The sequence below is a fragment of the Hyperolius riggenbachi genome, chromosome 4 (genome assembly GCF_040937935.1).
Source record: "Hyperolius riggenbachi isolate aHypRig1 chromosome 4, aHypRig1.pri, whole genome shotgun sequence".
Lineage (NCBI taxonomy): Eukaryota > Metazoa > Chordata > Amphibia > Anura > Hyperoliidae > Hyperolius > Hyperolius riggenbachi.
In genome coordinates, this window is record NC_090649.1 from 273,741,777 (window position 1) to 273,765,835 (window position 24,059).

At 44.5% G+C, this 24,059-nt stretch overlaps 1 protein-coding gene across 4 annotated transcripts in view; it reads left to right on the forward strand.

The window, feature by feature from the left end:
• Window positions 1-1,732: 1,732 nt before the first annotated feature.
• The window catches only part of CEP57L1 (centrosomal protein 57 like 1), an 87,018-nt gene continuing 64,691 nt past the window's right edge, over window positions 1,733-24,059 (forward strand). The window contains exons 1-2 of one of the 4 annotated variants that reach the window (XM_068279439.1): window positions 1,733-1,880; window positions 11,494-11,670. In XM_068279439.1, the coding sequence (XP_068135540.1) occupies window positions 11,665-11,670 (6 nt within the window). In that variant the 5' untranslated portion in view covers window positions 1,733-1,880; window positions 11,494-11,664. Of the gene's footprint in view, window positions 1,881-8,165; window positions 8,239-11,493; window positions 11,696-24,059 lie in introns of those variants that run through there. The other 3 variants (XM_068279441.1, XM_068279440.1, XM_068279442.1) reach the window with 3 other exon arrangements.

A 24,059-nucleotide genomic window follows, 5' to 3' on the forward strand; every position in this document is an offset into this window, starting at 1 on the left:
GGAAGCGGCGAGACTGACACTGGAGAAGGTAAACAGCCGGCTGCGACACTCTGTGTGTCGATAGCACGGCTGTGTGATTTAGGGGGACAGCAGTGCGCAGGGGGGGCCTGGGGGGGAGAGCGGTATAGCAACAGAGACTGGGCAGTATATGCAGACCCAGCCTCTGTGTGCTGAATGATAACATTGTTAGAACCCACCTCGGGTTCTCTTTAACATACGCTTATTTCCAATTTGCTTTATTAAGGCTTTGTTCACGTGTAAAAAAGAAATCGCTGACGATAGCGATTCTCGATTTTGTGAGTGATTTTTTTCCCCCTTCCTGTCGCTTACCTGCGTGCTTCATTTTTTTGTAAAGTGCTTTTCAAAGCGCTTTAGCAGAGCGATTTGTTTTTTCACTTAATGACACAAGTCAGGAAGTGAACTCTTTGATCCGGAAAAGAATAAATACAATGTATTAATTCTTAAAAGCGGTGGGGAAATCGCTATACCAATCGCTTTTTCAAGCATTTTGCGATTTCCCTATACCTGCCATTACAGGGAAATTGCCCCAAAAATGGTACAGGCAGCGCTTTGCTGAACGAATTGGAAACAAACCACTCAGATGTGAACACTCTCATAGGGAATCATTGCACAAGCGCTTTAAGGCTCCCTGCACACTGCAAATCCGATTTGCGATTCCGATTTGCGATTCCGATTTTCCCTGAATGCTATCAACAGAAAAAAATGCAGCATGCAGTAACAATTAGAAATCGGAATTGCATGTAAAAAACAATTAAAATCCGATTCTGATTTTTTTATATGCGATTCCGATTTTTAATCGTTACAGCATGCTGCGTTTTTCTGTTGATAGCATTCAGGGAAAATCGGAATTGCAAATCAGAAACGGAATCGCAAATCGGATTTGCAGTGTGCAGGAAGCTGGGCCCTTTTCCACTAGCAATCTCGCTAAATGCTAGCAATTGCGATTCAGCAAAGTCCAAAATTTCCCGGCGATTTCCCGTTTGCGATCGCAATTTTGCTATGCTATGCACTGCATAGCAAAATCGAGGCAAAAATCGCTCCAGGGCGCGATTTAGTAAAAAACGATTCGCGATAGTGGAAATTACCTACCGCGATTCCTATGTTATTTAGCAAACCGTAGCAATTTTAAAAACGCTAGCGATTTTTCAATTCAGCAATCGCTCTAGTGGAAAAGGTCAGGCAAGACGTGACGATACTGGCTAGATTGCCTGTGTGGGAATGGATGTGAGTGATTGAATGAGAATGGAATATTTATCTGGGAAAGCGCTCTCCGCATATTCAGGGTCCTGCAGCGGCGAGGGTTAATCATTATTCTACTCATGTATTAGCGCAATAAATATTGGCATACTTTAATAGCTGCTGGTGTATTTATGCGTTTATTTTATACACGTTTGCCTGCAGGTACACTTTACAACAACTCATCATCACCCATCCTGGTCACTATTCCCTAATGCTGCTGCTGACTGTGTCGTTCCATCCTAGTCCCGCCAGCTCTCTGCATCCAGCCGCTGCGCAAAGCCCCGCCTAGCCCACGCCACAATTCTCCTCCCCTAAGCAACCTATCGCAAATCAGTCACCCTTCTCCCACCTTGGAACTCCCACTGCCCTATCATAGCGCACAACCGTCTAACTTACTTTCAGCCAATCGGTTTTAAGCAAGCATATGCAAATAAGATTTATGACTATTGGTGAGTTACCCACTTTGAGACTATTGGCTAGCAGTGAGGAAGTAGGCGTGTGGAGACGGGCGGTGTTTGCTGGGTTACTGCAGCTCCTCCCCACTGAGCGTCATGTACACACTGTACTGAGCCGTTGTTTCATTTATCAGCACTAGCCGTGCAGAATCTGGATGTTTGCAGGTATGATTCCCTTCCATTTATTGGGTCAGATCAGCGGATGAATTGGGCAGTAGGAAATGTTGAACATAAAGCTTATATGTAGGGTGTAGACTGCAAGCAGCTTCTGTCACGACTCTGCTGTTCCATATAGCTTGCAGTGTGTCATTGCAACGTGAAGCCAAATGATTGCTTCTCGCCTACATTGACAGCATCGTGCAGTATGCCAGTGTACTGCTGTCACGCTTTTAGAGTTTCCTGTGCTACAAGGTCCCTTTTACCTATTTAACAGCCATTACACAATGTAACTGATAAATATTTTGTTTCACACCTTTATATAGTGATGGCACTTTTTTTTTCTGCTGTGGTTTCCAATACAAAAATTGCTTCAGGTGCCCTTAATTTAATATCCCTATCCACACTTTAGAGCATTTTTATGTTGTTGGGGGTGCTGATTTACCTGTAAGTTTTGGTATGCATCAGGAGCACTTTGAGAAGGCGCTTGCAGAACTGTATAATGTACAAAGCTTCATGTATATAGGATATTACTATATTTTCTTGTGTTCTCAGGGGGTTGAGATGATTAGGAAACATAATATGTACTGTCTATTAGGTAATAGTAAAGTTTGCAGATATGTTTTGGACCGTAGTGAGGTTTGGGAATTATAGTGGCGGAGAACTTTTTTTTTCGTGGGGCTTTATGAGATTGACGTCAGAATTGTGTTAGGGCTCGTTTCCACTATAGCGAATCTGCATGCGGGTACCGCATGCGGATTCGCATAGGCAATACAAGTGGATGGGATTGTTTCCACTTGTGCGTTTTGGTGTGCGGGGGAAATCTGCACGGCAGAGCTGTCAGATTTCGCGCGTGGCTGGAATGCGGGCGAATCGCCTGCAATGCTTTTAATAGGGAAATCGCATGCGGCTTTGTCATGCGGTTTTCCCCGCGATTTCGCATGTAATGTTCTGGAAATTTATACAGGCAGTGACATGGTTAAATTCGCCTGCTTCTTAGCCATGCGAAATCGCGGGGAAAACCGCATGCAGAAACGCATCCGCATGCTATTTCGTCCGCGGTGGAATCCAGGCGATTCCGCACCGCAACAGTGGAAACGAGCCCTTATGAGTGGTTAGTTAGCATTTTTCATGTTGCCACAGTGCTCATTCCCACAAACAGACATTTGCAGATACTGTAAGCAGTGCTCCAGCTGGACAGAGCTGTTTTGCTTCAGGAAGTCAAATAGTAATAATAATAATAATATGCCACATTCTGGATGCTTACCTCAGTAGAGGGAAGCCTCTGGATAGTCCAGATGTTTACCTCAGTAGAGGGAAGCCTCTGGATAGTCCAGATGTTTACCTCAGTAGAGGGAAGCCTCTGGATAGTCCAGATGTTTACCTCAGTAGAAGGAAGCCTCTGAATAGTCTTCCAGATGTTTACCTCAGTAGAGGTAAGCCTCTGGCTTCCCTGATCTGCTTACAGTGCTGGGATCCCATAAACATTTGACAATGGCAATTTTTGCTCCACACTCAGGCTTATTTTCTGGGGATGTCTTTTTATTTTTCTTTGAACTTCAATCTTCATTTATTCCTGAACAAAAAGCAAAATTTATCCAAATATGGTGATGTCATGTTATTTTGGAACCCTATCATAACTTTCTAAACCCTGAATCCCATCATGCATTTCTTTTTTCTATTACCTTTCTCCATGTACAGCAATCTACATTTACAGAGAGTCTGGCACTTGCCAACCCATAGGCCATGTTCACTGTGGGACTTGCATTCCCTGTATAACAGGAATGCAATGTAACGGAACAAAGAAGTAGCACTGCGCATTACGGCTGCGATGTGCCCCATACAGTCAATGAAAAGTATGCTTTATGTCTGCTTTTAGCACACGTGTTTACCGGTAGCGAGCTGCATGCAGTACATTAGCATGCTGCGACCTGTTATACCGCAATGCACACACCACACTATGAACATCGTATAGGTGATGCATTGCAGTGCTGTAAGCTGCGTTACAAATCACCCGTTACACCACAGCACTGTGATCGGGGCCTAATGCTGAATACACAGTGGAGCATTGTATAATGCACGCTTTAAAATGTGTTAAAATGGTTGAAGAACTTCACCGTGACCCTGCACTGGAACAACAGCTCAAAGAAGGACTGGTAAGGTTCTGTGGCGTTCAGACTTCTTCAGACTTACATTAAACTGCACCTGAGATGAAGGGAAGACAAGGGATTCTTACTTACCTGGAATCTGCCAACTCCCTCCATGTATTTCCAGTCCCCGCTGTTGTGATGCTCTTACCTCCAGTAAAGTCTGTAACTGCTGTGCAGCCACATTACTCCCTGATTGCGCTCCTATGGCCCGTGAGCGTTCTGCACATACGCAGTTCGTATGACTTGTAACTAAGCTTGTGCAGAATTCTCCCAGCCACAGGGGTGCGATAGAGGAGGCGAGTGGCTCAGAACAGTGCATTCCCAGTGGCCTGCAACCCAGCTAGATCGCAGATTTCACAGCAGCACAGCAGATTGGCCAGGCAGGACACCGAGGGAGCTGACAGAATACAGAGAGCTGACTAAAAGCTCCAGGCAAGTCAAAATCCCTCTGTTCCTGTCATCTCAGGTTTACTTTAATGTGTAGCTGAAACAAAAAAAAAATGAAAGTATTTATACATACCTAGGGCTTCCTTCAGGCCGTGGGCTTTCTCGGGCCGCTGCAATCCTCCACTGGCCATCCTGGTAAATCCTTCAGTTACCCTCATTTGCTCCATACCACGCATGTGGGCCCCTATTGCCCATTTCCTTTAAAGAAAACACAAGGCGAATTAAAATAAAGAAAATAGATACCGTACTTGCCTAAGAAGAAGGAAGCTTCTGGATCCTCCAAAGGCTTGCCACTGCCTGGTATCCTCTTGATCATTTCCTGCGCTCCTCTTCATGCACGAGCACAGCCATGCTGCACCCACACCAGAATGGCCACGTGCAGTACGGCCGCCCTCATGCATGAAAAAGAGTGCAACCATGTAACATATTTGACAAGCTCAGACTCACTATAAGGGCCCGTTTCCACTAGTGCGGTGCGGAATCGCCGCATATCACCGTTGACAAAATCGCATGCGGGTGCGATTCCGCATGCGTTTTTGCCGCGATTTCGCATGCGATTTCGCATAGGCAGGGTATATGCGATTTTAACCATGTCACTGCCTGTGTCAATTTACATTACTTACAATGCGAAATCGCGGGAAAAAACGCATGCGATTTCCCTATTAAATACATTACCTGCGAATCGCCTGCATTCCACACGCAGGCGAATTCTGCAGGGTCTACCGTGCAGAAAAATCCTGCACATAAAAACGCAAATGAAAACTGACAAGTGGAAACAGTCCCATCCACTTGTATTGCCTATGCGAATCCGCATGCGTTGTCTGCATGCGAATTCGCGCTAGTGGAAACGGGCCCTAAGCGCTTTTCTTAGCGTTTTCGGGTCATCGGCTTTCTCATCGCTTTTAAAAAATTGCTCCCATTCGCTTGCATTAAAAACGCATAAAAATTGCCGCAAGCACGTACGATTTTTTTTCGCGATTTTAACCACTTCACCACTGAGGGGTTTTACTCCTTGAGCTCCAGAGCAATTTTCACCTTTCAGCGCTCCTTCCATTCATTAGTCTATAACTTTATCATTACTTATCACAATGAAATGAACTATATCTTGTTATTTCCGCCACCAATTAGGCTTTCTTTAGGTGGGACATTATGCCAAGAATTATTTTATTCTAAATGTGTTTTAATGGAAAAATAGGAAAAAATGTGGGAAAATGTTTTATTATTTCTCAGTTTTCGGCCTTTATAGTTTTTAAATAATGCATGCTACTGTAATGAAAACCAATGAAATTTATTTGCCAATTTGTCCCGGTTATAAAACCGTTTAAATTATGTCCCTATCACAATGTTTGGCGCCAATATTTTTTTTGAAAATAAAGGTGCATTTTTTTCAGTTTTGCGTCCATCCCTAATTACAAGCCCATAGTTTATAAAGTAACAGTGTTATACCCTCTTGACATACATTTTTAAAAAGGTCAGTCCCTAAGGTAACTATTTATGTATTTTTTTTTATTTTTTCTTTAATTATAAAAAAAAAAATAATTAGATTGTGGGAGGTAATGAGTTAATTTTTAATGTATAACTAATGTATTTGTGTATGAAAAATGCTTTAGGGTGTAGTTTTACTATTAAGTTTTTGTTTATGCGACTTGCAAGCATACAGGAAGTACGCTTGCAGGAAGTTCAGGGAGGCTGGGCAACTTTTTTTTTTCACAATGATCGCGCTTGCTTCTCGTAGAAGCAGCTGATCATTGCGGGGGGCTTAGATCAACGAACGGGAAAGGTTTTTCCCGTTCATTGATCTCTGAGCGAGCGGGGGCGCGGACAGCGGCGGGAGCGGCGTCAGGTACGGATTTCTCCGTCCCTTGGTGGTAACAGGGTGGAAGCTGTGCTACCTACCTGTCTCAGCAATTTCACACTCCGAAACTTTGCTGTAACATGTGCCTTACCTGTCTTCAATAAAAGAGCAATAATTACTGAATTTGATGGTGCCGCGATCTCATCTTTACTTAAGCAATTGCTTGACAGTGTGTTTTTCCCCTGTTTCAGTAGTTTTGCGGTTTCCTGCATGCAATTTTCTGCATTTATTCATGATTCTTTTGATGCAGCAGAATACAGTACATTTTATTTGTGAACAACTTGCACGTTGTGTGGAAAAAAAAACAGAAAGCTAACCTACTTATTTGCATATTCAGCAGTGATGCATCCTGGGAGACATCATATGCTCACTCCAACCTAAAAATTTGCAAATACGTTCTGTTTTAAGAAGGCAAACTTTTGTTGTACTTCAACATGCAAACGCAGAACACAAACATGCAATTCCCGAGCAGGGCATTGACTACAATGGGCAGTGCGCATCTTGCTGTGTGTGGGAAAATTCACACACATCTAACGAGTGAGTACTCTGCCTTATTATATAGCAAGAGAAGCAGGGGTAACTGAAATTCCTCAGATGCTTTAAGGCCCCGTTCACATCTAAAATCGCAAAACGCTGAGCAATTTTCTGGCATTTTTTGCTAGCGATTTTTCACTGTATAGAAAGTGTTTTTCAGTGATTAACGTTTTGCGATTTCTAGTTCAATATAAGCCTGCAGAATCGCTCAGAATATGCTGCAGGCAACAAGTTTGCGTTTCAGCAAATCGCTTAGATGAGAACACTTCAATACACTTTCATTGTACACAAGTTTTTCAAATCGCTAGCGATTTTCAGCAATGCTGAAATCGCTCTGAAAACGCACAAGTGTGAATGGGCCCTAAATGTGATTTATAACATGAACATGCGAGTATAAATTAGTCACAATGCGTACTTAGGCCTGGAACCCACTAGGAGTGCTTTTCTGAGCGCTTTGTGATTTGAAAAGTTCTTGCTAATGTAATGCTATGGGTGTGATCCCACTTGGGAGATGTGAGTTTATAAAAATCCTCCATAGCATTGCATTAGCAAGAGCTTTCTCAAATCACCAGCACTTAGAAAAGGCTTCTAGTGGGTTTGAGCCCTTACAATGCATGTTAATTTCAAGGATAGGGCACTAATATTGCAGGTTGGTGGCGGTATTTGCATTATTAAAGGGGAACTGAAGTGAGAGTTATATGGTGGCTGTCATATTTATCTCCTTTTAAACAATGCCAGTTGCTCGATTGTCCAGCAGATCTATTTGGCTACAGTAGTGTCTGAATCACACCAGAAACAAGCATGCAGCTTATCTTGTCAGATCTGACAATAGTGTCAGAAACAGTTGATTTGCTGCATGCTTGCTCAGGGTCTATGGCTAAAAGTATTAGAGGCAGAGGATCAGCAGGACAGCCAAGCAACTGGTATTGCTCAAAAGTAAATAAATATGGCAGCCTCCAAATCTCTCTCACACTTTAGTTGCCCTTTAAGTGCATATTTACCTGCTATAAATCTTCATACACTTTTTTTTTTTTTTTTTTTTTTTTTTTTTTTTTGGTTCCACCTTTATCTTCATGCCATTGCTGCTCAGAAGTGCCTGATCCTTTTCTGCTCTGCTCCATCTGTTCCTTTCGCCTTTGCGCATGCCCAGTGTGCCATCTCCCCCACACCGCTGTCACCAACTATCTGCACTAGATGCATATGGGATGGACAGTAGTACTCGACAGTCTGGCAGGCCCTTTCCATCTTCTTGCATGCTGCACATAATGACTTCATCATGCTCGCATACACACAGATGAACAGAAAGAGGCACAGATACACTGGAGGATTGAGGAAGCCATAATATAATCGGGATCAGAAACTTCCAGCGCAATGCAACGTGGTAAGTAGGGATGATCAATGAGATGCAAATACTTCTGAGTTTATGCAAATTTGTTATTTTTATGCAAATATATGCAGCTTGAAAATGGACCAATCAAGCCAATATAAAAACTGGAGCACCTGGCGCTCAATTGCAAACACAATGTGATCAATATGATCCAGTTATAAAGAGATGTCAATGCAGCAAAGTCTCATGCATCAGTTCAAGCACAATTCCTGTGGGCGCAACTGTGCTCCTTACTATTGGTAATGTGTCCGTTCAATGATAATGATAGTATCAGAGTACCTCTTGTCAGGAACCGGCCCGCGGCACGCCTGCGTATACGGTTCCCGACTGCGGGTTTGACCAGATTAAGCGGGGAACAGCCTTATTTAAGCTACAAACAAGGCTGGAACCCCTCAAACACTTCTCACTGCCACCACTAGCGTTGCTAGACACGTTCACTCAGCTATCGAGTGCTCAATACGCAATCTGCGTTTTCGTATTTGGGTCAGCTCTGCGCTTAGGCCAAATACGAGAGCGCCACGCACACACACACAGTTGCAATCTTACACTATAGTGACGCAAAACCACTAACAGTCGTTCCGAACGATACTGTTAGCTACTCGCACTGGCGTTTCGTACGTTGGGTCAGCTGCGCGCTTTAGGCCAACGTATGACAAACGCCCCCACACACAATGCAATTACAATTTCATATGGTAGTGTTGCTCAAGCATACAATTAGGCACGGACTTATACACAGCTACACTGCAGTCTCCTCTAGGCTATGAGTGTTAGTTTAGTACGGCAGAAGTCAAGCTTATTAAATAATTTAATATTCCAGAAAAACATGGAACAATGCAGAACAGGATATATACAAAGATTACAAAAAACAAAGTAAAAAAGTTACAAAATTAAGAGTTACAAAGATAACACACAAAGCAATTTTGCTTACCAAAATAAACAGGAAATAAACGTACCAGCGTACCGATCTGGCGTTGTTGCGGGGGTACGCACTTCTGGTCAGGAACCAGGTTAGTTCTAGCCGTGTGAGCTACCTCCAAGAACTACAAGTTGTGGCTATCCTAGCTGCGGTTTTATACTGTAAGATACGCCTGGAGGCTGCAACTTCCTTGGGGAGGGGAGGAACTAGTTTTTAATTAAATCTCAGTCATAATTGAATTTCTAGAGATCTAACATCCATATGGGAAAAATGTACTATAGCCCACATACATGAAAAGATTTCCCTAACCTCTAATCTCCCCAGGTTACAGGTGACAATTGATTAAGGCTTTCACATTGCAGCAGGATGTCCTGTGTGAAGTAAATTACTGAGTTTCCTGATAGCCTATGAAGTTGGCAGATTCAATTAGTCCGATTGTCTTTTGGGACAATTGGGTGTCTCCATGTCAAAGAGTTCAGAACCTATGCAGACAACCCAATTAGCAGTTACTCACTCTCAGAGGAACTGCATACAGACTCAAAAGCCCTTCCTATTGTCCTATAGTACACACAGCTTTCCCCAAAGCCAGAATTGCTTGTAACAGGCATACAGAATTTACATGTACATACAGGCTCCCATTAACCGTTTCCTGGAGCTAGGTGACACCTTCAAGAGCCAGCCTAGCTGTTAGCAGACTTAGTAGACAGAAAAATGAAAGAAGTATGTTCCTGTATTCCTAACATCATCAGCACCCCAATATATCTCCACACCTCTCTTAAGTCAGGTGGCCAATAGCTCCATACAGGGTACCACTAATCCTCCCGTCCGTTTCGGCGTGTGTGGAGCAGTTCCTATTCCGCGCGGCTCGGATCCGAGATCGCGCGAGACAGCTAGCAGCCTCCGTCAACTTCCGCCGGTGGTGACGTCAACTCTTGCGTTCCAATACTATCCCAGCTGGTGTTGGCTCACTTCCTGGGTAGGGATACGCAAGAGGGACAAACAATAGTGCAGACTGCGCCCTGAGTTGGTTTGAGCACAGATTCTATAGTCAGCAACGGGGAGTTGCTATGGGCGCTAAACATGCTCCCAGTGTAGCTAACCTATACATGTCAGCTTGGGAGGAACAACATCTGGGAACATTTAGAGGGGGGCCTTTGATATTTTGGAAAAGGTTCATAGATGACTGTTTGTTTTTCTGGGATGGGGATGAGGAGTCACTACTGGCGGCGGAGTGTGTGCATGCGCACTACGCCTGACTGGCTCAAGTACCTGGACTCATAGCAGAAGATCCAGGTGGAGGAGGACAACGAGGGACTGATTATCCTGAAGGCGGCTGGAGGAAGCCCCAGGTATGCATAAAACTTTAATTTCATCTGTCTCAGGTTTACTTTGTTACACAGTAGTACTATACTCTACATATGCACTTCCCACAGAGCTGCAGGGAATCCACTGAGAATGCTGTGCACATTGAACACAGAGGTGTTGTCTGTCACCCATAAACCTGGTTCAGATTGTGCATGAAGAATGTGTAATAGAGGAAGAATCTCCTCATTCCCCTGCAGAGTACCTGCACATCATTCTTACGTGTAACCACAGTTACATTGCCTAGGGCCTGATAGATGGTCTTTGTTCTGGTTTTTACCTCTTTACAAGTACTCTTACCAAGGACTAGTTTTAGTCTAAAGGGAATAAATATAGTAGTCTACATATCCTTCTCACTTCAGTTGTCTTGTAAAATTCCTAAGCGTTGGCAGGTAAGAGACGAATTTCATGTTACATACTTTTAATCAACAAAATTGTAATCCTAAACTGAGGAGTCGGAGTCGGTGGATTTTTGGACCGACTCCACAGCCCTGGTTAGACACACTTAAACCTGGGGGTCTCAACGCCCATATAGATCTCAATTGTTTTATTAAAGATGAATAACCTTTTATTATATATAGATTTTATTGGTTTATTAATCTACCTTATGGTTTTATCATTATAAATTTATTTTAGGTTTGATATTGGTGCTTGTAATTTAATGTTGTTTATATATACTGTTGTAACTAAAGGGAATATTTGTATGTCCCCTCTCACCTCCTGTAGTGTTGGCAATTAATGAGAATGAGGTGGGAGGAGAAACCTTTGTAGACACTCCTATATAAACCAGATCATAATTGTATGATATATCCCCTGATGAAGGCGTGAGGCTGAAATCCGGATCGGGATATATATTTTATTGATGCAATAAAACCAAGAATCCGTCCGTAAGTGTGTTTTTATAGCGCAGCGTCACCAACTCAGGGCGCAGTCTGCACTATTGTTTGTCCCTCTTGCGTATCCCTACCCAGGAAGTGAGCCAACACCAGCTGGGATAGTATTGGAATGCAAGAGTTGACGTCACCACCGGCGGAAGTTGACGGAGGCTGCTAGCTGTCTCACGCGATCTCGGATCCGAGCCGCGCGGAAAAGGAACTGCTCCACACACGCCGAAACGGACGGGAGGATTAGTGGTTCCCTGTATGGAGGTATTGGCCACCTGACTTAAGAGAGGTACTCTGATACTATCATTATCATTGAACGGACACATTACCAATAGTAAGGAGCACAGTTGCGCCCACAGGAATTGTGCTTGAACTGATGCATGAGACATTGCTGCATTGACAGCTCTTTATAACTGGATCATATTGATCACATTGTGTTTGCAATTGAGCGCCAGGTGCTCCAGTTTTTATATTGTTTCTTCCTTTTAAGGCTTGGGGACTGGCCTTGAGTACACCTGTGCCGCTCTATATCTACCTTGCGCCACTGCCCAATATTTCAGGACCAAGCAAGTCCCACCCAGGTTTAAATAGATTGGTCCATTTTCAAGCTGCATGTATTTGCATAACATTTACATAAATTTGCATAAGCCCAAAAATATTTGCAACTTATTGATTATCCCTAGTGATAAGTGGGCTAGGACCCAATGCCTTGCGTTGTCCTGCGGTAAAATAGGATAATGCAACACACACTTGCAAGGCAAGTGTAAGGCAGGAAACACGTTAGCAAAATGACATGGTTTTTCCTCTGTGTGATATGTGGAAAATGCAAAAAAATTAAATGGATACTTACTTCAGTAGTGGGAAGCCTCTGGATGAGCCAGAGGCTTCCCGTAACCTGGTAGACCCCACCATTCTAGAACAGGGTCCCTCTTCATATTATTGCCTTGCTCCTGGAAGAAGACAAGCACATCCACACCAGGCATGTGCAAGTAAGGTCAGAGCATGCTCAGTAGAACAAATCCACTCGTGCATGGCTTTTCTTTAGGGCCGGTTCACACGGACGCTTGGCGGCGTCTACCGTCAAGCGTTCGGGACCCATCGGCTAAACTCTCCCATTCAAGTGAATAGGAGCGTTTAGCATTGCGCGGTTACCGTCGATTACCGTCGATTGCATAAACGCGGCGTTCTGATCCCGATTTAACGCATCGTTTCGGCCGTCCCTAGAAGCCGCATGCAACGTCTAGGGACGGCTAGCCGGCGCGTCTTCATGTCCCCCTGCGGGGACGAGAAACGCCGATCGCGACGATCTCTGTACCGCCGCCACCGAACGGGACGTCACAGGACGACGCGACTTCCTGGCCGCCCCAACGCCGCCTGCCGTCCGTGTGAACCGGCCCTTACTCTGTATATGAGCGCTTCCTTCTACTGGGCATGCATGGATTTTATTTGTGCATGCCCAGTCCAGATGCACTCATTTTGTGGCCAGCAGTTCGGCATGCAGAAGTCTATTTGAGTAAAGTGAGTTAAATAGTTACAGAGAAACAATATTGGGGAGAAACAGATTGGCACAGAATGCGGGTAGAGTGACGCTGGATTCACCGGATTGCGTACTCCATGCTCCAATGTGCTCTCAGAAACATCAGTTGCAAATATGAAAAAGGAGGAGCAGAGGCACTGTTGTTGCAAAAATGAGGTACTTTTTAATCCACGGCACAGTGACACAGCGGGGTATATAGTGGGGGTGAGCGGATGCCTCACTCCCACTGTATAACCTGCTGTGTCACTGCACCGTGGATTAAAAAGTACCTCATTTTTGCAACAACAGTGCCTCTGCTCCTCCTTTTTTATGTTATAGAGAAACCGTGGTCTCTACTGTAATATGGGGAGCCTTCTCTGGTCCAGGCTTTGTTTCAAGTATAGTTTTTAAATCTTATTTTGGTTGAATGAACACATGGAGGCATAAAAGTCTGGCACTGTTGAGCTTCTCCATTATCAGCACGTGACAAATAAAGTGGTAGTTCATTAGGGTAAGGATTAATGCATAACAAATGAGTATTGTTTACTTATCGTTGCTTGTAGGGGAAGAGAGGTCTAGCAGTAGGGAGTGCACGGCCCTATGACCGTTTTACAGGCGGTGTCCTAGCTTATTTTAAGGCCATGAAAGTGCACTTTCATGGTCTCAGAAGAATACTCAATTGATATGCATCAATGTTGAACATTATCCTTATGCACTGGCACTTTGTCACATGCGGGTAGTGAAGGAGCAAACTGGTGCTGGACTTCTATTCCTCTACGTGTTTATTTCACAATCTGCTTTCACAGTCCTGAGCACATTGATTTGCACTGGGGACAGCACCTTGCATAGCAGCATATCTATCCTGCTCCACTTACAACATAATTTGGTGCCAGCCAGCCATCCAATTCTGCTTATTTTGGTTAAAAATCTTAATTCAAACTATGTATAAACATTCAGTAAAGGACTTAGCCTGCAGTTTGCATTTTTTTGTGACATCACATTCGCCGCACCCCAAATGCAAGTCAGTGGCATCGCATCGTTGTGTTTGGCAATTTTTCAGATCCAATTTTCCTGTTTTTAAATCGCACAGCATTGCTGCATTTTTTTGTGATATGCAGATCTGGTTATGTAATCTAGAAAAGGAAAGCAGCTCTATCTTGATTCAAACAAAGCCCAGCAGGAATGACACATGGTGCTACAATAATAGATAAGGTTCAAGTATATTATTTATTAGCAGGCCACATCCTCAAAGGGTTGACAAGCAAAAATTTAAATATCTGACAAAAAAAAGGGTGTTCCAGCTCCGTTCCTACTCCATATGTGCCCTATGTAGGTGATACCGTAATAAACAATATTAACTAGCTAATGGGTGCTCTAAACCTACCCAATTCATAAAACTCAGATGTTCATCTTTCTTAATTTATACCACAAAATTCACATATATGGTGAAATTTATATAATTGGTATGTAAGAGTTGCAGCTGTAATTTGCAAGGATAAGGGCCGATTTACACTGCAGGGATACTTATCGGATGGTGAACGCATCCTGTGTTATAAATGGCATGCGTTCACACTGTCAATGAAGACAAGCGCAATGCGAAATAACTTCCAATAATAGAGCCCCATGCTTCTGCCAGGCTGCGATCGTTTTCGGGAGGAGCAGGGGCGGACAGTACAGAGGACAGATACAAAAAACGGAGCAGATACAAAACGGCAGGTATGTGAGCGACCCGGAGAAGATGTGGTTACCGCACCGTTTCTGCATCTGCTGCGTTGGCGTTATAGTGTGAACCAGGCATTAGGCCCGGTACACACTATACATGTCATAAGGATAATGTACTGGTTAAGGGCTCCACCTTTGAGAGACGCCATAGGAGACCAGGGTTCGAATCCTGGCTAGGGTCAGTACCTATTCAGTAAAGAGTTCAAGGCAAGACTCCCTAACACTGCAGGGTGGCCTCTTGAGTGTTTCCCAGTGGCTGCAGCTCTTGAGCGCTTTGAGTCCCAACAGGAGAAAAAAATGCTATACAAATGTTCGGATTATTATTATAAAGGCTAGCAGATACTTATTTTTAACGATATATTCCCTGAAATTCCAGTTTACACAGATGACAGAGGTGGCCTAATGGTCAATAGCTAAAAGTGAATTCTGACATATGGCAGAGGTGGCCTACAAAGACAGTAACCAAAAGTGAATTCTAAATTAAGTACCCATTAATGTTTCAATATTTTTCTCAGATGCGATCATTTGATCAGATTTGCAGGATTGTTAGTAAGAATGTACTTATCCATTATTCCCATAAATTACCCATTCATAGGAGCAATGCCTAATTTCCTTTCTGATTTACTTACGATTAGGCCCAGTTCAAATTAGCAAAATGAGCCAAAAGGATCCGGTGAGCGGATCCGGTCTCCGCTTCACCGGATCCAGATGGCTCAGTCCGTGGCCCGGTTCACATGAGTGAAAACGGATCTGATCAATGATTGATTGGATCAGTTTTCACTCAGCAATCCATACATCAAACAAATGACAGCGCTCATAGGCTGCAACTGAATTGTAGACTAACAGAGGCATGCAGAGCCCCATAGGGCTAAATACATGCCTTGAATGCAAATCAGATGCAAACAGGGCTGTGGAGTCGGAGTCGTGGAGTCGGGCAATTTTGGGTGCCTGGAGTCGGAGTCGGGGAAAAATGCACCGACTCCGACTCCTAATGAATTTGTAACTGTAATTAAAATAGAAAATATGATAAAATGTTCTATTTCTCAGATAATAGTCATTAAAAATAATGTATATATACAGGTTATATACAGTAATTGCTGTGCTTAGTCCACAAAAATGAAATAAACCAATCAAAATGAGTTACTTGTGCTGCTTCAATAAAGCAGTCTCCGTATTTTTAAAGTCAGATATACATATCTGATTGTGACTGTATATATGATGTGTACACAGGAATCTCTTATATATACTAAATAACATCTATGCTGTAAGAATAAAGCCTGATGTGTAGCTGTGTCACTAATAGAGATGGTCAACGAGATGGAAATAATTCTGCATTGATGCTGATTTATGCAAATGTATGCACTCCCTTTGCTGATGAAATCAAATAATTTGATATGTTATTAAAATTTGGTTTGGTGACTACAAATTAAAGGGTAACTGAGACGGATGAAAAGTAAAGTTTTATACATACCTGGGGCTTCCTCCAGCCCCCTTCAGGCTAATCAGTCCCTAACTGTCCTCCACCACCCGGATCTTCTGCTATGAGTCCTGGTAATTCAGCCAGTCAGCGCTGTCCGGCCGCATGCTGCTCCCACAGCCAGGAACATTCTGCACCTGCGCAATAGTGCTGCACAGGTGTAGTATGCTCCTGGCGGCGGAGTGTGTGCATGCGCACTACGCCTGACTGGCTCAAGTACCTGGACTTATAGCAGAAGATCCAGGTGGTGGAGGAGGACAACGAGGGACTGATTATTCTGAAGGCGGCTGAAGGAAGCCCCAGGTATGTATAAAACTTTAATTTCATCTGTCTCAGGTTTACTTTGTTACAGTAGTACTATACTCTACATATGCACTCCCCACAGAGCTGCAGGGAATCCACTGAGAATGCTGTGCACATTGAACACAGAGGTGTTGTCTGTTTACAATCTCCTCATTCCCCTGCAGAGTACCTGCACATCATTCTTACATGTACCCACACTTGCATTGCCTAGGGCCTGATAGATGTTCTTTGTTCCGGTTTGTCCCTTTTACAAGTACTCTTACCAAGGACTAGTTTTAGTCTAAAGGGAATAAATATAGTAGTCTACATATCCTTCTCACTTCAGTTGTCTTGTAAAATTCCTAAGCGTTGGCAGGTAAGAGACGAATTTCATGTTACATACTTTTAATCAACAAAATTGTAATATGCAAATTAGAGGAGTCGGAGTCGTGGAGTCGGAGTCGGTGGATTTTTGGACCGACTCCACAGCCCTGGATGCAAATCATGTACTAGTCCTAATCTATAATTTCAATGCAAATTGATGCACCTAGCCATAAGTATACTTTCATGAGTTTTGTACAGCAGGAGACATTGGCAGTGCTTCCAAACAGAGGCTGCACCCGAATTGTCTACCTGCAATAGATGTGCAGAGCTCCACAATTGTGGACTAAAATACACAACATGCATTCAAAACAGGTACAGCAAAGGAGGACGTTAGCTTCAGTATAAATAATACTCGGCAATACATACCTAATCTTCATAGGCAGCCGGTGGTAGAGGCTTCCTCTTCTTCCGCTGTGACTACACAGCACGTCATGTGACTAGTCACATGACGCGGAAGAAGACGGAAGCCTCTACTGCCGGCTGCCTATGAAGATTAGGTATGTATAAACCCTCCCTAGCCCACCCGCCCGGCTGCTGCACCCTCCTCTCACCCTCCCGTCGCTAGATTCGCGTCGGCCCATGCCCCCATCCCCCATGGAACGGTCCGTTTCTTCACTAGTGTGAAGAAACGTTCCGTTTCCCTTTGCCCCCAATGCTGCTGCATGTTTGTCCGGATCAGTTCCGCTAAGCAGAACGGTCTGGAAAATTTGGGCCTGCAGCAATTTTTAGGTCCGTTTCAACGGACGCATGTGAATGGAGCCATATGTTAACATTGAATCCATCCACATCCACATCCATTCCGTTTGTATAGTATACGTTCCGGTTAGGTTCTGGAAAAAACGCTAATGTGAACCGGGCCTTAGGGCACTTTTTCTTCAAATATGATTGTAAAATCCAACATTCCAATCATCAAAATTCTGTATTCCAATCTACCATAGAATCATTTCATGTCTATTTTTCTCTAATTATCACCCAGGACAACCTGAAATCCGGTCCCGCCCCGGATCTGTGGAAACGCAATTAACCAAGAAAATTAAAAGCCCCCGCCCTCCCTTACTTCTCAGTTCATCTGTGTTTCCGCGCGGAAACGCCTAAAAGAAGCAAGCTCCCAGTTTTTTTTTATTTTGTTAACTCACCAAAGTGTGAGTCTTTCCGTTCGGGGGTCCAGGGGCAATGTGTTGCAGGAGGTAGCACAGGCCGCGGACTTCCGTAGTGTTCAGTGTGCGGCCTCTGGTTGTTGTATGGCCATCACACTGCTCCTCTTCCAACAGACGCCGGCTCTGCAAGGCGCATCCGAGGACTGTGGGTGGCTACCAGGTTGACGTTGGACGCTGAAGGCGGGTGGAAAGCGTACTGACGTCACGCGTCCGCGGAAGGGGTGGAGCGGAGAGCCAGGAAGTAAATCAGGTGTGCTCCTGGCGTCTCCCTTGCAAATACTTGCGAGCAGCGCAGGCAGTGGCAGCATCGGCGGAGAGGCAGCCTGAATCCCAAATCATGTCTCAACCGCAGAAATGGGCGCAGAAGGGAGAGCAGCCTCAGCAGCAGCGTGACACAGAGGCTCCAAACCCCGCTTCCAAAGCCACCTCGCAGGGGCAGCCATCAGGTTCTGGGGTGGTAAGTCCTCCAGCTGGAGAGAGTTTTTTACTGCCAGATTTCATTGATGGTGTCTCAGTATCTTGTCATTTTATGTTCGTGTTGCAGGCAAGAACTGATTCTAAATCTGCTCCACCAAAGTATAAAAGATGTGGCCTATGCAATACTAAGATATCTTTAGAGGCCCCTAGAAATCTATGTCAAGCCTGTACAGAGGAGGAGTAAGGGACAGAGAGGGTGAAGTCCAGCCTGACCTGGTGGTTGGATCCACAAAACCTGTCCAGGGGAAAATTTTGGAGGCAGAACGATCCGATAAAGGTTTTTACAGATGCGAGTTCCTGGGGTTGGGGGGCGACAGCTTTGGGCAATCATGCTCAGGGAAATTGGGCACCCTCAATAAGAAGGAAGTCGTCCAACTTCAGGGAACTGATGGCAGTCCAGGAGGCCCTTCTATCTTTTCAATCTCTGATAGAAGGGAACCATGTCTTAGTTTTTTCAGACAACATAACGACAGTGGCGTATCTGTCGAAACGGGGGCACGAGATCAAGAGATCTGATGTCCCTTTGTGCAGGAATTTTAGAGTGGATAGAACCTCGAGTTCTATCTTTATCTGCGGTTCACATAAAAGGGGTCCTCAACATAGAGGCGGATTTTTAGAGCCGGCAAGAAATAAACCAATCGGAATGGGAACTTCATTCAGAAGTTTTTCAATTGGTAACAGAGAAGTTTGGAGTTCCAGAAGTGGATCTGTTTGCATCCCTGCGGAATGCAAAGGTGAAGCGTTTTTTTTCACTCCACAAGTGCCACAGGTCGCTGGGGTTGGACGCGCTAAGTCTCCCTTGGGAATTCAACCTATGTTACGCATTCCCTCCGATAGTAAAACTTCAGAAAGAAAAAGTAAGGTTAATTCTAATTGCACCCCAATGGCCAAAGAGGCCATGGTATGCGACTCTACTGAAATTGGCGATGGAACCACCGTTTCCTTTGCCAGTTCGTCCAGATCTCCTCATTCAAGGACCACTGAATCACCCCAGTCCACAATTATTCAATCTGGCAGCCTGGATCCTGAGAGGGTAATAATGAGAAACAAGGGACTTTCTGAAAAGGTTATCGAAACTATTATGAAATGTAGAAAACCGGTAACTCAGAAAATATACCGTAAGGTTTGGAAAGTGTATACAGCTTGGTGTGAATCACGTTCAAAAGATCGAATTTTGACTAGTTCTGTCCTGGAATTTCTCCAGGATGGTTTCGACATGAAATTAGCACCCATTACTCTTAAAGAGGAGCTGTTAGGTATAGGGTCTCAGAGAAAATAAACACATATATCAGTAGCTAAAGATTGGCTGTACTTACATTACATATGCATTTCACTGTCCACGTTTGGATTTCACAGAATTTGTATATAGTATATGCAGAGATAGATGCTCCTGACAGCTCATGGCAGGCTCCATGTTTGTGAAGCCAAATGTGTCGTCATGTCCTGCCTGCTTCTGATCACAGATAAGCTCGTTCTTGAACAACACGGTGTGCAGTGAATATTAATGAGCCATGTGGCTAGGAACAATAGCTGAGTCCTGCAGTGTACTCTGCCCCGAGATTTATCAGTGCTTCGCGCTGGACTGATTAGAAGCTCCTGTACCGTCTCATTAGCAGCCGAGGGGAGGGCCCCAGAATGCTTTGCAGTTTAGCTGCGGCTTGCGTCTTTATGGGTCTATAACAGACTTTAAGATAAGCACACATCAAAGGTAACTGAAATGTTTATCTTCACTAATGGCTTTTGAGCTTCCTTCTAAACTGTTTAACACAGGAGAATAGAGGTTTAAATTAGCTTCTGCAGCCTGACAGTAAAGCAGGCCATACACTGGCTCGATTCACGGCCGTTTCGACAGCAGATCCGATCCTGGGATCGGATCTGCTGCCAATCGCTTGCGCTAAACGCACCCGCCGATCCGATTCCCTCCCGAAATCGGATCGGACCGTCGATCGCGCCGTGCGGGAAATTACCCTCGATCGCCCGGCGGTAGGAGCGCGTCGCTTGCGGCGTACGATTCGGGCCCGATCCGAGCAGGTATACATTACCTGAAGCTGGCTCCGGGGTCCTCTTCTCCTCGCTGCACCGCATTTCCGCATCTCCCAGTGTACGCTTATACTTCCTGTGTCACTCCGGTGACCAGGAAGTTGAAATAGAGGGCGCTCTATTTGAACTTCCTGGTCACGGAGTAACACAGGAAGCGCTGGGATGGAGCAAGAACAGCGGTGCGGTGCAGTGCGGAGAAGACGCCCGGGAGCCAGCCTCAGGTAATGTATACGGGGGGGGGACAGGCGGCAGGAGCAGCTGAACAGATTGTGATCGGTTTCAGGCTGAAATCGATTCACAATCTGTTTGCAGTAAAGGCAGCCATACGATCCCTATCTGATCAGATTCGATCAGATAGGGATCTGTCAGCTGGTCGATCTAATGGCACATCGACCAGTGTATGGCCACCTTTACTCTTTAAGGTTCAGTGCTCAGCCTTATCCATTCTTCTAGATAGACACTGGGCACAGGAAGAATTAGTGAAAAATTTCTTTAAGGCCTTACAAAGATCTTTTCCAGCCAGACAGAAGATTTTTCCCCAGTGGGACTTGTCATTAGTACTCAACGGTCTAATAAAATCTCCATTTGAACCAATTGAGGATATTGATATGAAATTTCTAACGTACAAAGTGGCCTTTCTAATCGCCATCACGTCTGCTAGACGTTTAAGTGATCTACAAGCTTTATCCATCAAAGACCCGTTTTTTATTATTTGTCCAGATAGTATCAGACTTGGATCCTGCTTATCTGCCAAAGGTAGCTTCTACCTTTCACAGATCGCAGGAAATAGTTCTCCCTTCCTTTTGCTCTGAACCTTTAGGACCAAAGGAGGAAAGTTTTAACTGTCTAGACGTCAGAAGAGCTATTTTAGTTTATCTCACTAGAACCAGAGAATTTAGGAAGTCAAGTAATCTGTTAGTGTTATTTTCGGGAAAGAATAGGGGGCAGCAAGCTTCCAGGCAGACGATTGCTAGATGGATCAGACTGACCATAGCGATAGCCTATGAGGGGAGTAATTGTACAGTGCCTTCTAACATCAAAGCTCATTCCACCCGTTCATTATCAACCTCTTGGGCAGAAAGAGCACTAGCCACCATCCAGCAGATATGTCAAGCGGCAACATGGTCCAATGCATCTACTTTTATCAAACACTACAGAGTGGATGTATTATCGCAACAGGATCAGTCGTTTGGCAGAAAGGTGCTTCAGGCGGTGGTCCCTCCCTAGGTGAGTCTTTTTTCTTTAAAAGACTTCTTGACTATCTCTCAGGTTGTCCCGGATGATAATTAGAAAAAGACTCCTCTTAGACCTACCGGTAATGGAGTTTCTGATTGTCATCCGGGACAACGCCTACAACCCTTCCCTTCGCCTGTTGCGCACCTATCATATAATATGCAGGTCACTGGAGGGTTCACTAGCCACTTGCAGGTGTCTACATTTCCTCTCTTCAACTTGGTGTTTCTAGGCTTATATACTTTCAGACTCACTGAGGAGTAAGGGAGGGCGGGGGCTTTTAATCTTCTTGGTTAATTGTGTTTCCACAGATCCGGGGCGGGACCGGATCTCAGGTTGTCCCGGATGACAATCAGAAACTCCATTACCGGTAGGTCTAATAGGAGTCTTTTCCACGTACTGTTTGGTTTTCTATACAAATTGATTGTAAAAATCTGCAAAAAATTGCAGCTAAGGAAAATATTGTACTGTTATCTGCCTGAACGTCACCCTGGACTCTGCCCTTTCTTTCATTCCCGGAAACTTGCTCAGTAGGTCCAGTCTGGGTCTTCTGTGCATGTGCAGAGCGCTCCCTGTAACGGGAACGTGTCTGGCCGGGCCACGCATTCGTGATGAAGTACAACTCGGCCAGGCTTTCGGACTGAATTGCGGGGAACTGCAGCCACCCGGGGAGCCAAGCTGCTGCTGGTAACTGTGCCCTAGGGGCAGAAGGGACACACGGGGAGCAGCCGCTACAGGTAACTATCCCCAGGGGTACCACACGCCTTGGTAAAGGGGGACCCTGCGTGGCCCCCAACACAATTGTCGACTATTTCCTGTGGATATGATTGCTCAATAAAGAGTGAGATTTGGGTTAACGGTGTGCTGATATACTGGACTGCTGTCTTTGATTGTGGCATTGCCTATGCCATGATACCAAGCACCCAGTATCCAGCAATTGGTGTGCTCACTCACAATCTTCTAAAATGTAAGTTATTTATGGTGACTATTATCTGAGTAAGAACATTTTATCATATTTTCTCTTTTACTTGCAGTTTAAATTTTGTAGGAGTTGGAGCCGGTGCATTTTGTTCCCGACTCCAACTCCAGGCAGGTACCCAAAATTGCTCCGGCTCCAACTCCACAGCCCTGCTTGACTGTATCTCATCTAGTGAGGGTACATAGCTTGGAGGGAGTACCAGAGAACATTGGAGAGGGACATATCAGGGGCCATCAAGTGATGGTGAACTGGTTAAGCCTGCAGGATGCCTTTTAGACATCCCACATCTAAGTGGATTTTTGGATATGAAATTTGTTTTATAAGAATCGGTTTATTGAAAGATGCTTCCATTTTCATAATTTCAGTGATAGATGAAAAAATCACGTTCACACAGTCAGAGAAAACGAGAGCTACACAAAAAGGCCATGTCATTGATTTTGTGATATGTTTATGTTCAGTTTTCTATACAGGACTACACCTGTTCTTTATCAGGCCTGGATGAGAAACATCATTGTGATGCATAATCAGATATTGTCGTCATCCTATGCTCCTCAACAATGTCTTTTCATGTGATAATTGGAAACCTCCAAAAATATTCTTTATTCTTTCTGTCTTTAACCCCTTATGCAAAATTCACTTTATACCCAAAATTATGCTGGAAACAGTCTCTTGTGATTGCTGCTGGTGACAGTTTACCCATGGTCAGTGTATGGATGAGCTGCTCTATGTTGAGTGGCCCACTTGGTCCTGTGGAAGGGGATGGACAAGTGGGAGGACAGAAATAGTGGTCAGATAAGCATTTTAGGGTTTTTGGGGCAGATTAATGAAGGGAAGACTCCAATATCGAGGAACACCTCTGCACATGTTATATTGTCATAAACTCTCAGAATATATCAGAACTCTGTCCCTCTGACAGTTTGGGGGCTGCATGCTGTACTTTCTCTATGGGGAAGTGAGGAAGGGCAGTGGTGCAACGCACAGCGGAGTGGCTTCCAATGGGAGAGGTAAGGAGAGATGGTTGCTGTTCCAAATGGCCACCTCAACCGAGTTCAATATTACGTCCTTACGTACCTTAAGGCATAGTTCACAAAATATACATGCAAATGTGCTTTTGCCGCACATCTGATAAAATGCGTAGGTAATCACGGAGTTGCAAATGACTGCGAGCGTCACCATGAATCTCATGGCAAAGAATGGAAGTATATTGTAATAGTACTTCCACATTGGTGCATTAGCACTGGGGTGCAATGGAATTCATTGGAATAACGTGAGGCATCCTGTGTAGTACCTGACAGGGTGCACATTTACAGTTGCAGTGAAGCATATTTTTGATGGACTATATGCTTCACTGTACGCATCACATGAGTACAGTGCAATGCGACTTTT